This window comes from Labeo rohita, chromosome 11 (assembly GCF_022985175.1).
Source record: "Labeo rohita strain BAU-BD-2019 chromosome 11, IGBB_LRoh.1.0, whole genome shotgun sequence".
Lineage (NCBI taxonomy): Eukaryota > Metazoa > Chordata > Actinopteri > Cypriniformes > Cyprinidae > Labeo > Labeo rohita.
The window spans coordinates 3,659,354-3,680,232 of NC_066879.1; the positions used below are offsets into that span (position 1 = coordinate 3,659,354).

Consider the following 20,879-nt stretch of genomic DNA (forward strand, 5'->3'; position numbering starts at 1 on the left):
GAAAAGGAATAGTGTGTGTTTGTGTGTGTGTGTGTGTGTGTGTGTGTGTATCTGCTTATTTGTGTGTGGTGGGATTTGCTGCATGACATCAAGGCCAGCAATTAAAGGTGAGATGTGAGCACAGAGAATACTTAAAACATCCCATACACATTTACAGAACGTCTCTAGTGTATCTCTGGTGTGAACTTGGATTACTGCAATGACAATTAAAGTGTTTTTAACAAATGTTTTTATCCTGAGGACTACATATAATGTTGGTAAAGGTATTATCATTACCAATCCTCTCTCTGACTCTTATAATTAAACTGGAAGATATTCCATCATATATTATATATATATATTCCAATTAATCTCAATCAAACTGCAGTTGGGTTCTTTTGATTTGAAGTAAAAATAACTAAAAATACAGCTAACTAACACAATAAAACACTGTATGTATGTATGTATAGCTAACTGTATGTTAGCTGTATTTTTAGTTAGTTTTACTTCAAATCAAAAGAACCCAACTGCAGTTTGATTGAGATTAATTGGAATATATATATATATATATATATATATATATATATGGTGTGTATGTATATATATATATATATATATATATATATATATATATATATACACATACACACCATATATATAGTTGTCAGTGTAACGCATAAAATAACCAGTCAAATTAATTTTGCGATTAATTAATCGAAACATCACGCAATTAATTTGATTAAAAATTATATCATTTTTAAATCTGAACTACAGCAGAAAAAACTTACTGTTGAGCTCTGGTTATACTTCGAAAATGAATTGGAATAGAGTGTGTAAGCCACAGAGATAAAAAGAGAGGTCATTTCAGTCCTGCTATCTTAGTCTGTGTAATTCATAAATTACACTGCAAGTTATGTGACGTCAGTTCTGTAGGCCGTCAAATCCTGGAGGAAAATTTGGCTTTTTGCTTTACCGAAACAGCAAGGCGGCAACTCTATTGATGAGCCATAAAAGATATAAGCACTGCACACACTTTTGTTTACATGCTGGTAACTGTCCCAAATGACAAATGGGGATGTTTTAATGCAACAGGCTCTGGCCTTGCAATTGGCATGCAGCAATTTCCTGGCCCTGTTAAAAGCACTTACACAAGACAGATAAAAGTGCTTTCAATTCATCAAATTAATAATCCGAGTGCCAGGCTCTGACTGAATGCTTTGAGAACAGGCAAAACAGGATTTTAAAGCCGGTTCTGAGAGACCTGGGGATTTGTGTGTGCAAAACTCCTGGGGTAATTCTCTCAAACTGCAACTTTCTATGAGAAGCGACTTCTTTCTTTTACAGTCAGATGCTGGTATTCAATGTTCTCTCTCATTTTACGCACACACACACTAGTCTCTCCGTTCTTCTTGGTCTGTCTCCCTCAGTTTATTTCAGTCTCTTTTGCCATCTGTAAGGCAGAGGTTTTCCACCAATAGCTGGTAACCTTGACATTTCTCAACTTCCTCCCCCAGAATTCAAGACAAAGAGATAAGGCTGTGTGGACCTGGGGTTAACAGACAGCTGATTTTGGCAGCCCTCAAGGGAAAAGAAGAAGTCCCAGACTTCATATTCATGATCAGCACAGACCTCTCACCTGAAACGTCTCTGTCTGGACACTTTCCTGTCATTTTCTCCTCATTCAGAAACACTGACTGAATAGCCTCTTCTCTCATTCTTCCCTTGTGTGGGGTGTACTTTATCTGTATTTCCTTCTCTACATTCGAGTAGCAAGGCTTTTAAAAATCTGCATAAAGTCAGGTCCACATTGCAGGACACTGTGCACATTCCCAGGTTTGGAACGAAGAAGAAAACAACAGCAGAGTGAGAAAAAGTGAGAAAGGAAGCTTACAAGATTTATAACAGCTGAAACATATGATGAAAAAAGCAGTCCAACCAGTCCACAGTTTGTTATTTTAGAAGTGGGAAAATCTAAAACAGGACACAACTTGGATAACAAAACGGAATAGTTTGCTTGATAGGGATGGATAACATACACTAATGCTCAAAAGCTTGGGGTCAGTAGGATTTTTTTTTTTTTTTTTTTTTTTTTTTTTAAATACTGTTAATCAACAACAATGCATTACATTGATCAAACAGTGAAGACATTTAGTAATGTTACAAAGGATTTTTTTTTTAATTGATGTTCTTTTGAACATCAATAAATAAATAAATAAATAAAAATAATTTAAAAAAAAATGTATCAGTTTCCACAGAGCAGCACAACTGTTTTCAACACTGATAATAATGTTAATAATAATGTTAATAATAATAATGTTTCATAAACATAAAATCAACCTATTACAATGATTTACTAAGGCTCATATGACATTGTAGACTGGAGTAATGGCTGTTGAAAATTTAGCTTTACCATAACTGGAATAAATTACATTTTAAATATATTAAAATTGAAAATGGTTGTTTGAAATACAACCATGGACCACAAAACCAGTCTTAAGTAGCACGGGTATATTTATAGCAATAGCCAAAAATACATTTTACGGGTTAAAATTATCGATTTTTCTTTTATGCCAAAAATCATTAGGATATTAAGTAAAGATCATGTTCCATGACAATATTTTGTAAATTTACTTCTGTAAATATATAAAAAATATTAATTTTTGATTAGTAATATGCATTGCTAAGAACTTAATCTGTACAACTTTAAAGATGATTTTCTCAGTATTTAGATTTTTTTGCACCCTCAGATTCCAGATTTCAAATACTTGTATCTCAGCCAAATATTGTCCTATCCTAATCCTAAAATCAATGGGACGCTTATTCATTCAGATTTCAGATAATATGTAAATCTCAATTTTAAAAAAATGGCCCATATGACTGGTTTTGTGGTCCAGGGACATATATTATTTCTGTTTTTACTGGACTGGTTTTTGATCAAGTAAATCTTGGTGAACAAACATTTTTAAAAATCTAGATCCCAAACTTCTGTATGGTAGTGTAGATTGGTTCTTGGCAATTATTAGATTATTTTTTTATTATTTAGGCAAAATAGTATTAACTTTTAATATTGATTATTTATCAGCTGTTTAATATTGACTATTTACTGACTGTTTATCAGAAATAATATAAAAATAATGATTGCTTAATGGCATCTAATGATGCTATAAACCCTGTAAACTTTGACAAATAAGAGCTAGTTTTTCACTTGCAAGCATATTTGTGGAAGCTTTCTTTTCTCACCATTTCTCCATTTTTATAACATTGAAAAGCATAATTTCTAGGGCTGGGACAATAAATCAGTGCATTGCGAATCGTGGATTGATTCTGCGATTTTCCGAATGCATCACAATTCTCTCTGAAATCGATTCTGAGCTTAGTTTTTAACAGCAAATGGCACTCTAACGCTCATGAAGAAGAGCGCTTATGTATGTGTGAATCATGTAAGTGGTTAATGTACTTGCACCTCAGCTTTTATGCTTTTATGACGCTAGATTAATGTAAACACAGCCCACTACGAACACCTTTGTAATTCGCTTAAACCTTTTTAAACTTTATGAATGATTATTTTAGGTGCAAGTGGTGTGTGTGTAAGGAATTGAAAGCAAGCAGAGCACGGCTGTTTATAAAGCATGCAGTGCCATCTGCTGTTAAAAACTAAGCTCAGAAACGATTCAAGAGAGAATAATTTCTCGATTCGCGATGCTTTGATTTATTGTCCCAGGCGTAATAATTTCCTTGTGAGCTCACCTCTTTGTACCAGCATGGTCACCTCACTGCCTTTGGGGCACTTGCTGAGCAGATCAACCACCTGATTGTGCGTCAGGTTCTGCACATTCCTCTTGTTAACCTCCATGATGATGTCTCCCTCCCTCAGGCCTCTGCATCGTGGATAATCCACTATCTGCTTCACTCGCTGGCCTCCCCCAGACGGGCTGTCTGCTATTGTGAAGCCAAATCCTTTGTCACCCTTCTCCATGTGGACGGTAATGAGCTCGGGCTGGGTTGCGATCGAAGACGCCAACGTCACCACATCACTGGGATAACCGTGAGAGCCATTAGAAGCCACCTCTGCCGAAGGGCTGTGGGGGCGAGGAGGGTCGCTGGAGCCGTTCAAACTACCGCCGCCACCTGTAGTTTCGCTCCCGTGGCTGGATGGCGAGTCGTAGCTTTCTTTTCCGTTGACGATGATGGGCTCCTTGTCTAGAATGGCCACAGAAGTCACCAGGCTGGTGTTTGGGTCATCAGGGTCAAAGGGTAAAGGGTAGCCACGGCAAAGTTCAAGGTCGACCATAGAGCCGATAGGGATGGACTGGAAGATCTTCACGACCTGGGCATGTGTGTAACCCAACACGCAAGTGTCGTTCACACTCACGATAACATCCCCTGTGGAAACAAAACAAGTGTTGGCACAAGAACAAAGACTACGGCTCAAAGATGTGTTAAGGCAGCACAGTTTTTAGTTGTACCTGTTTCCATCTTTCCATCCAGGGCAGCTGGTCCATCAAGCACCAGACTCTTAATCTGCAGGAACTCGTCTGGTTCGTCTCCTCCTACTACGGTGAAGCCAAACCCACGCCTACTCTTCTTCAGCTTGGTGTTAATGAATGTTCCCTTCAGTTCTGCAGGGTTTCTTGTGAAAAATGGCTTGCCTCCTGCAGTAAGAAAAGCATTGCACTATTTGTGAGCTATGGGAATATGTGAGAGTAAATCTGTTGGACCCTCTGTATGAGATGATTATGGATACCTCTGTGTGTTGCAACACAGCAAATCTTAAGAACATTTTGACTTTCAAAAAGAAGCTGTACAACAAAGTTAACTTTACCAACCATAATGCAATTAAACTGGCTTGACAAAAGCAGCAGTCTGTCTTTCTACCTATCTACCAACTGACTGTCTATCTGTCTAACTCACTATCTATCTAACTAACTCACTATCTATCTGTAAACTGTCTACCTACCTTAGGGGTGATGCGATTAAACGGTATAAATTTGTCAACCAGTAGAGATTTTGGACTATCGCCTCTATCACGGTTACACACTCATGTGACGTTGCAGTGCTATGTGGTCACGAAATTTATCTTTGCATGGATTTTTAAGCATTCCAGCTTAAAAACAAGTGATTTTAAGCCGTTAAAGCGCAATTAGCAGCGAAAGAGAACTCATTTAACTATATGCATGCACTAAGACTGTTTGGAAGCATTTTTATTTATTTTTGCCACTTTATAGGCCTTGAACGGTTAAATACACACACTTGTATGTGTCAAAATGCCCATCTTTGCAAGCATCGTCATAAACACAGTAATTTAGGGCTTAAGTGAAAGCAAACAGCTGAGAAAGATGTGTAACCGTACATGTGTAACAGTATATTGGATGTAGGCAGCAGTCATTCATGTTAATCATGAATTTTAACTTTAATATGAAGAAATATATATTTAATTTACACTGTGAAGAATTAGCATTGTTTTTATACATTCGATGGCTTCATACAATGCATGTAGCAATTCTTATTTATTTGTTCCACTGTTTTTTTGGCCTAATTATTTTCTTATTTTTATTTAATCGCTGACTGTTTACTTGTCTTCAGTTTTTTTTTAATTTAAGATAGTATTAGGGTTTTTTTTGTAATATTAACACTGGTGACAAGAATTATGAAATTTCTATGGTATCAAAAAATTTTATATCTATCTATCTATCTGTCTGTCCATCTATGTAACTGTCAGTACCTGTCTATCCATTTTAACTCTTTATAGATTTTATAGTATATAAAGTACATAGTCTAAATAACCTTCAAACAATTAAAATATTTAATCTGTCATGTCAACATCCAGGACAAACCTTCCTTTTTTTGAAATTACCAGTGTGCACTTTTGTGAAATAACTGTTGTGCATGATCATAGTTGTAAAGCAAAATGGCAAAATGAATGTTAGTAGATGCATCAGCTGGTAATCAGTCCTAGATTAGAGCAAAGTGCTGTTAGTACAAGATACAAGAGAAGAAAGAATGGAGGAGTGAGCACAGAACAACAATGTGATTGGCTAGACAGATGATGTATGATCTGTCCATCATGGTCTGTCATGACAGAAGGATCAGAAAAAACTGCAGAGACACCCTGAGGAGAGAGACACACTGTACACTGAATGCAAATGACTGGACATGATAAATATATATATATGCAAGAGGGAAAACGTGACAGACAGAGAAACAGAGCAGTCCATCACAGAATAAAATCTAAGTGCACATAAACTGAATATACAGTGGGGTCCAAAAGTCTGAGTAGAAAAGTGTATATTTCTATTTTCTAATTTAATGCAAATTCATTACAAATTATACTCATTTCAGAACGTCTCAATGCACAATATTTTTAAAGGTTTAAGTTTTTGAATCCCAGACTTTCAGTATGGACTGTTATAAGCCCATTGTATATAATTCTAAATGTGTGTGTGTACATGTATATACATTTTAGTCCAAGGTTAATTTATTCATGTTCTTTAGAGCATAAGCCTTGACTGGATTTTCATGCGTCAAATCATTCCAGATACAATCTTTTGAAACGACAGCATTTCTCTTCCTTAATTCAACACATCCTTGACCTTAACCATAATGCATCTTTTGTATGTGACATTATAGAAAGCGCCACGGAAACTGAACGAGTGCCCACTTGAAGACACCAGAGAGAAATGGCAAATGGTGTGAGGGCAATGCAACATCTTCCGATAAAAGTGAGTGTTTGCTAAATCTTTAAATAAGCAGCTTATCGTCGGGTGTTCAAACAACACAGGGACGGAAGAGACAGAGAGCTGAGGGAAGGAAGATTTGGAAAAAGTGAAACAGGAGTGAGTGAATAGTGAATGTCCACAGAGGAATACGCCACACACGGGTATGTATGTATTTGTGTCACAAACAAAAAAAAAGGAGGCAGCACATACGTTTAGCCCCCAGTTGGGGTGCTAGTGGAGGGGCGGTGCCAGGTTCTCTGTAAGTCTCTTGGTGGTTAGCAGCATAGCTCGCTAGCGGTGCTCCTGACGAATGCTCCTCTATCCATTCTGAAAGAGTGAAGGGTGCACTTCCTTTTTTGTGTGTCTCTCAAGCCAGTCACATTTCCTGTCTATTCAAACTCATACTGAAGCTGTGCAGCCACCAGCTTTAGACCTTTAGAGCCCCCTATGGTGTCCTAAGTTGCTCTAGATGTAAAACTTGCATACTGTCAGTACTGTATCACAATCAGTGGAAGAATATGAGATACTTGAACTTGAGGGAGAAGAAGTTATTAGGTAATCAAGAAAGCAATGTTCAGCTGACTTGGCTGGGAACAAGATCAAGGACATGTCCCAGCATGGCAACCTGCATTTCAGTAGAACTTTCTAAACCATTTATAGAATGAGTAGCCTTCAAAGTCAACATGAGCTCAAAATTGACCCCATTTGTTTTCTTAAAGGTAAAGATCTAAACTTGTATGATTTTCAGAATCAAAATCAGTTTATTGGCCACAGTTTTTTGTGGCATAGGAAATTAAGTCTTTCTTCTGTCCAACAGTGACCCCAGCGGGTAAAGTTACAGCGCGAGTTCGCTTCTCTCTCGCCTCCCCTGAGCCCACTGAGTTTTAACAGACCCCCTAAAGCAGGGGTGGCGAACTCCGGTCCTGGAGAGCCGCAGACCTCGAGAGTTTAGCTCCAACCCTAATTAAAACTCACCTGCCTGTAGCTTTCTAGTAAACCTTCAGACCTTGATTAGCTTGTTCATGTGCATTTGATTAGGGTTGAAGCAAAACCCTGCAGAGCTGCGGCTCTCCAGGACCGACGTTCGCCACCCCTGCCCTAAAGCAGTTTGGCGGGTGGGTAATTAAGAATAAATGGGGGAAAGTCACATGAGATGCCTCCATCACGATAAGATTGGATATGACTGTTTAAATTCAGCTGTGATTGGTTCATGCGATAAATCCTGCTTCTTGTGTTCATGCACATTCCGCTTTTGCAAATCAGTCTGAATTAACAATATAATGGCGTTTATGGGAAGTCTAATTTAAAAAACCTAAGTAAACAACTCACACACTTGGATATAACCACTTTCTTACGTCAAAATAAGACTTAAAGGGGTCATCGGATGCCCATTATCCACAAGTCTATAATATACTTTGGTTAAAAAATTCTCAGTGGTTGTGTAAACAACACCCGTTTTACCTTGCCTGCAGCTCTGTAAAAATCATCCCATTCTGGTCGAGGTTGCTTTAAATGCAAATGAGCTCTGCTCACCCCGCCCCTCTCTTCTCTCTGTGGAGTGACGAGCCTGTTTACTTTAGCCGCATTCAGCCAATAAACTTGCTAACTAGCACATTATTAGGAAAGGCGATGGCAAAGATTCATAAAAATCCCCTTATACTCACTTCTGCTGTAAGTGCTGGATCATGAATGATTTGTGCAAACATAGATGCACTTATGTAGATCGGGAGGCGCATTCCCTTCACAAACAAAGTAATCCACTGCATCTTCAGCAGCTCAGATGTCGAGAGTAAATGACGACCACTACGTTCATCATTACATCCAGCAACACAACACCTCAATCGCTCAATTCTTGTCTAACTTACATCCCTGCTCCGATACAAAACATGGAGGGCGGACTGATCTGAGGTAAGACGCTCATGTCAATCAACTATCGTGGGAGCGGCCTCTGTCTGTGTGATGCCACAATGACAGGCATCTGAGAATGGCTCGATTCGAAAAAGGGAATATTATTTTTAGAGATTAATTACAAACTACTGCATGGATTTTTATCATTATAGGGTAGATTTGTACATACACTGCCAACACACATTAATGTTCAAACAACATGTAAAAGTGAACTTAGTGTCCGATGACCCCTTTAAAATGGCCTGAAAACATCATCTGTAAGAGTTTTCAGTGAGTAATCAGCTTGGTGAAATTTGACCAATATTTACCAAGCTTTGATGACTGATGATCCGAAAAATTAAAAAATGCTTAAAAGTTAATTAAAAAGAACAGCAGAACATAAGTTCACAAATAAAATATGTTTAAATTGTTATAGCCTTGAGTTATTTTTGAATAAATGTAAAATGCTTAAAAACACTAACTTACAGAAGAAAGAAGGTTAGATGAGACAATTGTGACAATTTTTCTTTTTTCAGAAATGATGACAATTATTGGGTGAACTATCTTTTTAAGAAACCATATGAAGTTCATAAGTTTATTTTGACTTTAAAGGCTACTTTTTAAATATTTCATATTAACACTGTGAAGGTAAAATGCGTTGCAAACTGCATTTAATGTTGACTTCAATACTGGTTTCTCCTTGTTATTAACTAGGAATATCCTTATATACATATTTAACAAAAACAGGTTTAACAAAAGACATTAACATTTAAACGCATCAAGTCATGTGTACCAAAATTTAGAAAAAGCCTGTATCCGCTTGATGTTAGACTTCTCTTTTTGTTTTCTTTCAAGAATTACACTCATGAAAAAAACCTAAAGCACTGTTTTCAGCAGTAACGAATCAGTGATAGCAAAATGAATAGCAAAATTAAATAAATAAAAAATTTAAGCCATGAAAAGATTAATCGTAATCCCTCCATTCCAAAACAAAACTTTAAATGACAAACATGGACGATCACGAACATATAAGAAAAGAAAGAAATGGCGGCATGTCGGGCCTGAAACGAACCTTGGATATACCGCTCACCTTCAGCGGGCTGAGACTGCTCCAGTTGCTTCTTTCTTTTAGCCTCCAGAATTGGGTTTTCATACTGCGTCTTCCTGTTAATATGGCTGGGAGGTGGAAAAAGAGGGAGAGAGTGAGCGACACAGAGAGAGAGGTGATGAAGATGAGTGAGCAGAGGACACAGTCAATAACAGAACCAGAGGGAGAAACAGGAAATAGAAAGAGAGGGCAGGTAAAGGTTGAGCATGAGGAGAGCAGGTAAGCGGACGAGAAATAAAGTGAATTAATTCAGAGAAAAGGCAATAACGGCAGCTTAAACTATGGCTGAAAGCCTCTGCATTCATTTAAAATTCATTTAAAACTGAGGGGGGAAAAATTGTGCCATTCTCTCTCATCGTATGTGCTTAAAAGCAAAATCTCTCTACCAGACTAGACAAGCTCAATAAACACAGATCAAAAGCCAAAAATAAAACCCCATCACCACATTTACCAAAAAAATACAGATCGCACCCAGCTGCGATCCAGGCCACTTTCCAAAACGGCCTGCGCGGTTTACTAGGCAAATACAGCTCAAAACGTAAGTAAACATCTCCAAAGACAAAAACCGGAAGGCTTCCTGCCTCGGAGGTATTGCTTTGAAACAACATCAAAACATATGAATGCATTCATATTTATGCGCTACAAACCCAAGGGTCCCTCTGAAGGGGAGGGAAAAAGAGAGAACAAGATTTCAAAATGGTAACAGTAACAAAGGGTGTATACAGCCGAAACAGAACAGGCCCAATCAAAAAGATGGCGACTGTTTCTTTCAAGTTCCGCGACAATGTCATGAAATAAAGATGATTTGAAGGTAACATTGATGAGTCACTTACTCAACATAATACACCCCGTACACTGGATCATCAATCTTCTCCCAGCCTGTGGGCAGCTCTGCAAAAGAAGCAAAACAGAAGACACTTTCAGCTCATTATAACTAATTTAATAAGGCTTTTATCAAGTCCTTTGTAATATGATGTCTTAATTTTTTGGCCAATTAAAATTCAAGAGGTTTCACACAAACAAGCTAGACGCTTTAAAACTATAATAACCATGTGGAGCAGATAATATAATTATCATGCAAACTGCATCATTTATCCTCTTCGTTTACCCATTTATACAACTGCGCTACAGAATGCTTGATTCTGATTGGTTGCCAGATGTTCTAGTTCACTGAATCACTGATTGATTTCAGTGATGTTAAAAGAGGAGTTCGCTACCCCCATGTCATCCGAGATGTTCATGTCTTTCTTTCTTCAGTCAAAAAAAAAGAAAGAAATTAAAGGAGAAGTCCACTTCCAGAACAAAAATGTACAGATAACGTACTCACCCCCTTGTCATCCAAGATGCTCATGTCTTTCTTTCTTCAGTCGTAAAGAAATTATGCTTTTAGAGGAAAACATTTCAGCATTTTTCTCTATATAATGGACTGATATGGTGCCCCAATTTTGAACTTCCAAAATGCAGTTTAAATGCGGCTCCAAACGATCACAAAAGCAGCTGTAAACAATCCCAGCCGAGGAAATTATTCCCTTATCTAGGGAAATGATCGGTTATTTTCATTAAAAAAAAAAATACAATTTAAATACTTCTTAATCTTAAACGCTCGTCTTGTGTTACTCTGCCTGAACTCTGTGTATTCTGACTCAAGACAGTTAGGGCATGTCGAAAAACTCCAATCATATTTTTTTCCCTCAACTTCAAAAATTATTTCAAAATCATCCTACATCGCTGCAGAAGTACCGACCCAGTCTTTGCAAAGTGAACATGCAAAGAAAATCAAACACCCTTAACTAAAAAGGTATAACAGCGATATAGGGCGATTTTTGTAGTTGAGGGAGAACATGAGATGGGAGTTTTTCGACATACCCTAACTGTCATGAACCGGAATAAAACAGGAATTCAGGAAGAGCAAGACAAGACGAGCGTTTGACATTAAAAAGTATATAAATTGTATTATTTTTATGAAAATAATGACTATTCTTCCTCGGCTGGGATCGTTTACAACCACATTTGGGATCGTTTGAAGCAGCATTTAAACTGCATTTTGGAAGTTCAAACTCGGGGCACCATATCAGTCCATTATATGGAGAAAAATCCTGAAATTGTTTTCTAAAAAAAAAAAACAACTTCTTTACGATCGAAGACAGTTTGAAGCTGCACTGAAATTGCAATTTGGACCTTCAACCCATTGATCCCCATTGAAGTCCACTACATGGAGAATGTTTTCCTCAAAACCTTAATTTTCTAATTGCATGACATGGGGGTGAGTACATTATCAGGAATTTTTTATTCTGAAAGTGAACTAATCCTTTAAAGAAATGTAGCCTACCACAGCAAAAGAGAAAAGAAAACAAAAAAAAAGCTATTTCTTTCTTTGCATGTCGAATAACAATAAAAACAACCCCTACTGTTAAAGTAATGCTTGAGTCTGTAATGCAGCCTCGAGTGACTCATTCAACCTAGTAATGACGACTTGATAGTGAATCAGTGTTCTACACACAAAAGTGTTTAAGATCAACACAAGTACAGTACATGAGGTAACCATACAGAAAAATAAATGATGAATAGAACAAGCTTTTTAAAAAGTAATGCACACTGGTAACACTATCTCCATTGCAAATAATTCAACAGTCTCCAGTCAATTCTTTCACAAAGACACTGCTACAATATCCTAGGAATTCCATATTAATTGAGACATCTGACTGGAGACGCAGGTTACGCTTACAACAGTATAAAGTTTGTGTACAGATCTGTCATTTGTCTCTAAAGCCACAGCTCTCTGACAGATCCTCCTTGTGATATTTACATAAACAGCAGATATGTTTCCCGGCATTTCTAAATCTATTGACCTGGCAAACAACAAAAATACGAACCGCTCCGAATATTCCAGGCAAAGGTTGACAAGTGTACGAAAACAACAGAAGATGTTCAGAGATTTGATCGCGACACTGTTAAGGCGAAAAGATACACAACACGTCTTGTGTAGAATAATAGAATAATCATGAAAAGGCTCAGCCGTGTTCGACAGTGAAATGCGCTTTCATGCAAATGAAAATATTGCTTTCTTTACCATGGTTTAGACAGAAATGTCGTAGCGCCCGGGACACAGAGATGTTGTATTAGCATAGTGCCTGCAGCACACAGGAAATTCATCACAACACCTCCCATAGAGAAGATTTCTATATCGTGCCAGTTTCTAATTGGCCAATGAAAGTGGCACACATTTATAATTTTTTGTCAAAGCAAGGACTCATTATCTCTCCCGAGCAGCGATAGCAAATACGGCTGACTCCTGTACTGTTTTAATGAATCTATAAATGTCAACCAACACTAATTACTTACAAATAACGATCTACCGGTGAACGATTCTCTCAGCAGCCTCTGCCTCATATATCTTCACCCTTCGTGATCTTCCGTGAATTTAACATAATTAATCAACGAGTGTTTTTGTTGAGTGAAATTTACAGTGTAGGATTTGCGCAAATGTGTAATAGACAAGCTGTCGCAAAGTCACTGCAGTGAAGGTGAAGTGTTTAATTTTTTAGATGTTAAAATAATTGGCTGGGGAAAAAATAAATGCCTAAACAATGCCTACAGCTAAGATATTTGTGTGTTGATTTAACCAATAGTGTAAACACTTTATTTCTGTGGTGCTTTCAAAACATTAGTTGCGTCCCAGATGATACACCATACATTATGCAACTCTGTGTTTGTCATACAGCAAGTTGGAATCATCTTGGAATCTAAAGTACACTATTTCTATTTCTATTGAAATTCTCAGCAACTCAATAATACTCTCACATTCTACATAACGGGTAAGAACAGTGCATAGTTAAAGGAGAAGTCACATATAATGTACTGAATCCCTTGTCATCCAAGATGTTCATGTCTTTCTTTCTTCATTCATAAAGAAATAGTTTTTAGAGGAAAACATTTCAGCATTTTTCTGCATATAATGGACTGATATGGTGCCCCATTTTTGAACTTCCAAAACGCAGTTCAAATGCGGCTTCAAACGATCCCAAATGCAGTTGTAAACGATCCCAGCCAAGAAAGAAGGGTCTTATCTAGTGAAACGATCGGTTATTTTAATAAAAATAATATAATTTATACTTTTTAATACACTCGTCTTGTCCTACTCTGCCTGGACTGTTTTTGTTCCGGTTCATGACAGTTAGGGTATGTTGAAGAACTCCCATCTCATGTTCTCCCTCAACTTAAAAATCGACCAATATCGCTGTTTTACCTTTTTTGTTAAGGGTGTTTGATCTTCTTTGCATGTTCACTTTGCAAAGACTGGGTCAGAACTTCTGCAGCGATGTAGGATGATTTTGAAATGATTTTTGCATTTGAGGGAGAAAATATGATTGGAGTTTTTCGACATACCCTAACTGTCTCGAGCCAGAACACACAGAGTTCAGGCAGAGCAAGACAAGACGAGCGTTTGAGAATAAAAAGTATTTAAATTGTATTTTTTTAATGAAAATAACCAATCGTTTCACTAGATAAGACCCTTCTTTTTTTGGCTGGGATCGTTTGAAGCCGCATTTAAACTGTTTTGGAAGTTCAAACTTGGGGCACCATATAAGTCCATTATATGGAGAAAAATGCTGAAATGTTTAACTCAAAAAACACAATTTCTGTGTACTCGCTTGTGCGTAATCAAACACACATTCACTATAGTTTCGTTTTTGTTCTGGATTCAGCTACAGTGGAGCGCACTCGCCACCAACTCGTCAGGAGTGAGAATTACAGTTACAAGTTACAATAGCTCACCCTCAGTGTAATCCGTCAAAATGATGTACGGCCTTCAGATTTTTCCGTCACTGATAAAAACATTCCGTCAATGACGGAGAATTTTCGGTTAACGCAACCTCTGAGATATCTCTCTCTCTCTCTCTCTCTCTCTCTCTCTCTCTATATATATATATATATATATATATATATATAATTATCCGATTACTCGATTAATCGTCAGAAGTCAGAAAAATCGGCAGATTACTCGATTACCAAAATAATCGTTATTGATTGACAGCCCTAGCTGGAGTAAATCATGGGATAATTTTCATATTTGGGTGAACTACCCCTTTAACTAATCAATTTAAGTAGTCAACAAATAGAGCTTTAATGTTAACATTTTTTCTAGTTTCTTTTTGTAATTAATTAACGTAATGAGAAATGTAAATTTCACCCAACATCTCATTTGTTTGTTTTTTTTTTTTTTACATTTTAATTGTTAAAGAAGTCAGCGTAAATGTCTGCCAAAAGCAACTGCTGGACAGTACATCCTGTCCTTCCCCCACATCATTACTGCGACTCTACTGACAAATTGGCCATTAATCTGTTTGCATCCCATTCTCCCTCTCTACAGGATCAGGTCTCTACCGTGCGACCGGATACTCTCATACCTACTGCCCACATCCCGCAGTCACGGCGTCTATTTAATGGCTCCGATTTCTCGAATCAATAGCTATTGACCGTGCTCTTCCAATCAGCCCGGACGCAAACACAGGGCTTCTCAAGGCCACTGCCTGCATCACCTAATCCGTTACTAATGACGAATCGGCCCTTCAATTACAAAGGCACATTGAACAGCAGAGAGAGCTCTGCGCGCTGATATAGTGTGCTCTGACGACGGTAAAACTGATTAAAGCAACAAATTATTCAATGATTTGACTGTCACCGTTAGCTCGACATAATAGTTTCGGATCTCTCGAGCTATTTGCATGCATAATGAAAACGGAACCACTCCCAGCTGCGAGAGTCCCGAGTTAAACTGCTTCAGTGGTAGAAATAGTAACAATGAATATTTTATGTCATGCAGTGCCAATGACAACACAAATGAACCTTGTTTGAAAGTAATGAAACGTGTTTCACGGTCATTCCGAAAAGAACTAGACGACAGCAGAGCTGAAACACGGCGCCGTTGGGTAGCGTTAACCTTTGCACTGATCTGGGATCAACCGTGCGGTCAGTTCTCATAATTAGTTTCAGGATTCGAGAGAAAACATCTGGTCCCAAAGCAGCACAGATGAATCGATCTACCCCCAAAAAAACATGCAGGCTGGCTTTGAAAAAATGCTTCCCTGTGGAATTGTGGCCTACCTAGCTCATTGTCCAGTTCCTCTGTATGTACCCCTTCTTCTCAAGAGGGAGTAAAAGGGGAGCAGGTGTGCACAAAGTGGGGCGAGAAAAAGAGGAAGGGTGTCAGAGAGGCAGAAAGGTTAGTTGATATAAAAAAAAGCAAAAATCACAGCTCAAAGCTTATGCCAGCATATTATATACACAGTGGGAATTATTATTCTCAAATCATAAAATGCAAAATTAATGGCATTTATTAATAGCAAAATGATTGTTTGAGTTAATGCAGGATTATCATGTAACATCTGAGTGATTAAAATCATATTGTGCATAATCATAAACCTGCTCTGGCTTATAGAGGTTCAAGGGAGTGATTTGTTTTTGTGTGAGGAGATTCAATATAATCCAGACCCTCCTTATAGCATTATACAGGCTGCCTTAGTCATTCTGTCACAAGGTGAGAGTGGCTGTTATAGCTATGACAGCTCAAGAGCGCCATCTACAGGCTCTCATGAGACTACAATGCATGACGTAAGGGCTGAAACTTTGAAACTGTATTTGCTATTGTGAACCAGGTATTATTTCAAAAACTTCAAGCTTATGTATGCACAATGTTACAAAAGCACTCGCAAACAAGCGTTATGAAAGCATGTCATCAAAAACACCATGAAACTTATATTTGCACAAGCAAAAAGTCAGCTACACGTCCATACCGTCATCTTCGCATTCCTCCAGGGGTTTCTGAGGTTTGTCCAGGCATCGGGGATCTATCCAGGATGTTGTCTTTGTGTTGTGGCTATGAATAGATGCAGAACACAGACAGTGAGGCATTGTTCGAAAAGACGCCTGCAGAACAACATCCTGTGGTCTCTTTTCTGCATCCCAGCAGGCAGGAAAACATATACTAAAGATACCGCAGTGTTTGATACTTCCTGTCTTGATATCTGAAAAACTGCCAGCAGCCATATGTAAACTTGAAATGGTAAACACAAAACTACTGTAACCTCAGGTATTTATAGCGCAGGCTGTGTCTATACATAAAAATATCTAAACATGTTGACAGTGCTTTCAAGAAGCGGTTTTAGAAAATAAGGTCACAGTTGTATGTATGTATGCATGTATTTCATTTCATTGGATTTCTTTGCATTAGATTTAAAAGATCAAACCAAGCGACGTCTGCAAACAAAAGATGTCAGAACTTTTCTTAGATCTACTTTCAGTTTTGGAGGACCAAATGACACACATTTGAGAAATTAAAAAAAAAAAAACATGTTCAACATCAAAAAGAAATGATCAGCATGTTGACAAAAATGTTAATATAAAATAATAACAATATTAAGTTTTTGTTAATAAATTGTGTTAAACAGTTATTTACATAACAATTATGATAATAATAATTTGAGATGATGGTAATTATTAATTTCTCAAATCTTAATTATCATATTTTTTTCTATTTTAATAATTGTTTATTGTTGTGGAAAAACGTAATATTGTTATTATTTATTAGGTTGTGAATTCTTAAATTAATAAATTAATATTTACAAATATCATGACATTTTAAATTAATATTTTATAATAATATTTTTTCCAACATGTTGATCGTTGCTTTTTGATGTTGAACATTTTTCCATAAAGATTAAGTACTTTCTCAAGTCATAATAACACCAACAAGCAATAATCAACATGTTGACAAAAATGTTAATACAAATATTATGTTTTAATATTAATAAATATCCCTATTCCATATTAAAAATAAAAAATTAAAGTATTCACAACTTTATAAATAATAGCAATGTGGTTTTCTGTTAATAAATAATTATAATATATATATAATATAATAAATATAAAATAGAAATTATGATAATTATAATTTGACAAAAATACATACATATACACACACACACACACACACATATATATATATATATATATATATATATATATATATATATATATATATATATATACACATATATACACACACACACACACACACACACACATACATATATATATATATATATATATATACTTAATATGCTTTAATTATAATAAATATTAATATTACATAATAAAAATAAAAATATTAAAAAAATTGCAACCTAAAAATGATAATAATAATAATAATAATAATAATAATAATAATGTTTTCTATGTTAATAAACAATTATTAACATAAAAAAAATGATAATTACGACTTGAGAAATTACTAAATCTTTGAGAAAAAATGTTCAACATCAAAAAGCAATTATCAACATGTTGGCAAAAATGTTATTAATAAACATTAATTTAAAATGTTTTATTATGTTTAATGATATTAATAAATATTAATATTACATACTGAAAATTAAAAATAAAGAATTCACAAATTACTAAATAATAACAATATTATTTTTTCCATGTTAATAAACAAGTATTAACATTTTAAAAATTGATAATTATGATTTGAGAAATTATTAAATCTTTGAAAAAAAATGTTCAGTATCAAAGCAATTATCTTCATGTTGACAAAAATATTACTGTAAAATACTAATTTAATACATTTTGATATTCTTAAATATTGATGTTACAAATTAATAATTTTCAAACTTCATACAGAATGCCAATATCATAACCATGTTAATAAACAATTATTAACATCTAAATTACAATAATTATGATTTGAGAAATTACAATTACTAATCTTTGAGCAATGTTCAACACCAAAGCAATTATCGACATGTTGACAAAATATGAATAGAATTTTTTTTAAATATGTTTAGATATTAATACATTTTAAGATTACAATATTAAAGAATTTACAACTTCATAAATAATATTATGTTTTTCTGTTAATAAACAATTTTGATAAAATGATAAAAATACAGTTACAGTCTAATGTGTGAGGATGAAGTGACTGATTTATTAATTTTCAATTTCTCTATTGATTTTTTAAAATTGATCTGCTGCCTTATTACCAATTTTTAATGTCTCTGTTAATTTTTCTATTATCTACTGCCACTTCATTATTCATCTTTGTTTTTAAGTTTATTTATAATTGACTTTACATGTTTTGGGTTTTTGTTTTAGGCCAATTATATTTATTAATTATATTTCATAATCATACAACACAAAAAGTAAAATTGCTACTTGGTTAGATTTTTTGCATTATTTACGCATTAAACATTCATTAATTTTTCAAGTCTGCAAAGTCCAAAATGCTTCATTGTAAATGTCAATCTAATAAACGTATAAAGACAGCAGCCGGTTCTTACTCTATAAAGTAGACCTCTCCGTTCTCGGTGTAGGCCATCTCCCAGTTTTCGGGCAGAGGGCCCAGAGGGTCCTCTTCCGTGGGATAGCCGGGGTGTGTGTGTGTATTCTGAGAGCTCTCCGTGGTTGACGCCGAGGTGTTGTTGAGCCCGTAGGGTTGAACGTGGTCGCGGGCGAAGGGCCGCACGGAGGGGTGGTCGTCCGGTTCACTCGAGTCTCCTGCAAGTACACAAATACAGACCCTCTCAGTTCAACACGAGGCTTTGCATCCTAAATGAACATGCCAGTGTACTTTGGCTAAAGCCAATGGTTTGAAGAGTGGCACCAAGCACCCTCCCTCTCACTTCCTGTGGAGTGATCAAACACCATTCACACTCTACTACACACAAATATGCATACCGACACCTGGCTGTCTGACACTTTCCCACCCACACCAAAAAATAAAATCACCAACATCCCCTCATACTGTGTAAACAGTTAACACTTAACCTTCTCTAAACAGGTGAGGAATCTAAACAAACCGACTCTCAACTACATTGCATGGCACGCCTCACTGAATTAGCTGCTTTAAATCAAACCACTCTGTCAAATGAAAGGCGTGAATCTGTATGAATAGGACAGCTTATTGCCCTTTTTAAATGAAGAGCCCTAGAATTAACTTGGATATTGAACATAATGTGCACTATAAAATATTATAATACAGACAAATATACTCTTGAACAAAACATGCGATTACAATCTTGAGGACGGATTGGAAAAGCGTCATACTGCTTACACAGACCAGACATTTACTGGTATTTACATTCGTTTCAGGTGATTCAAACACAAGATGTCAAACACGTGAATTTCCTGATAATTTACTCATCCCCATGTCATCCAAGATGTTCACATCTTTCTTTCTTCAGTCGAAAAGAAATTAAGGTTTTTGAGGTAAACGTTCCAGGATTTTTAACTCTAGCTTGTGTAAGATGAGCATTTGTGGTTAAGAAGTATATTATTATTATTAAACGACCAGACGTTTTGTTAGACCCTTATTCCTCAACTGGGATTGTGTAGAGTCCTTTGAAGCTGCAATGAAACTGCAATTTGGACCTTCAAGCCATTGATCCCCATTGAAGTCCACTATATGAAGAAAAATACTGGAATGTTTTCCTCAAAAACCTTCATTTCTTTTCGACTGAAGAAAGAAAGACATGAACATCTTGGATGACAGGGGTGAGTAAATTATCAGGAAATTTTAATTCTGGATTTAACCAATCCTTAGTATTAATAACATGTCTCAAATGTGTCTCTGTTGTTGAAAAGTTTGAGATCAGTAAGATTTTAGTTTTTTATTTTTAATAAATTAATACTTTTATTCAGTGGCGCGTATGCATTACATTGTTTAAAAGTGATGGTAAAGATATTTATAACTTTACAATTTGTTTTTAAATAAATACTGTTCTTTTATGCTTTCCGTTTACTCAAAAAATAAATAAAAATTTAAGCAGCACAAACGCTTTCAACACTGATAATAATAATAATAATAATAAATGTTTCTTGAGCTGCATTTCTGAAATATCCAGTGACACTGAAGACTGGTGCTGAAAATTCAACTTTGCAACTGGAATAAATTATATTTTAAAATATAATAATAATAAAAAAACAGTTAATTTAATTGTAAACACACTGAACATAAAATATAACACATAATATTTTAATATTAATAAATATTAATATTACATATTTAAAAAATAAATAAAATAAACTTTCACAACTTTTACAATAACTCCTGAAGTTTTCACAACTTCATGAATAATAATACTAATAATAATAATGCTTTTCAATGTTAATAAACAATTATTAACATAATAACA

At 35.8% G+C, this 20,879-nt stretch overlaps 1 protein-coding gene across 1 annotated transcript in view; it reads right to left on the reverse strand.

Moving 5' to 3' along the window:
• magi1b (membrane associated guanylate kinase, WW and PDZ domain containing 1b) overlaps window positions 1-20,879 on the reverse strand; it is a 181,387-nt gene that overhangs the window by 39,490 nt on the left and 121,018 nt on the right. The window contains 8 exon segments of the mRNA XM_051122511.1: window positions 3,727-4,362; window positions 4,446-4,631; window positions 6,906-7,022; window positions 9,673-9,758; window positions 10,524-10,581; window positions 15,796-15,831; window positions 16,485-16,567; window positions 19,026-19,242. Of these exon segments, the coding sequence (XP_050978468.1) occupies window positions 3,727-4,362; window positions 4,446-4,631; window positions 6,906-7,022; window positions 9,673-9,758; window positions 10,524-10,581; window positions 15,796-15,831; window positions 16,485-16,567; window positions 19,026-19,242 (1,419 nt within the window).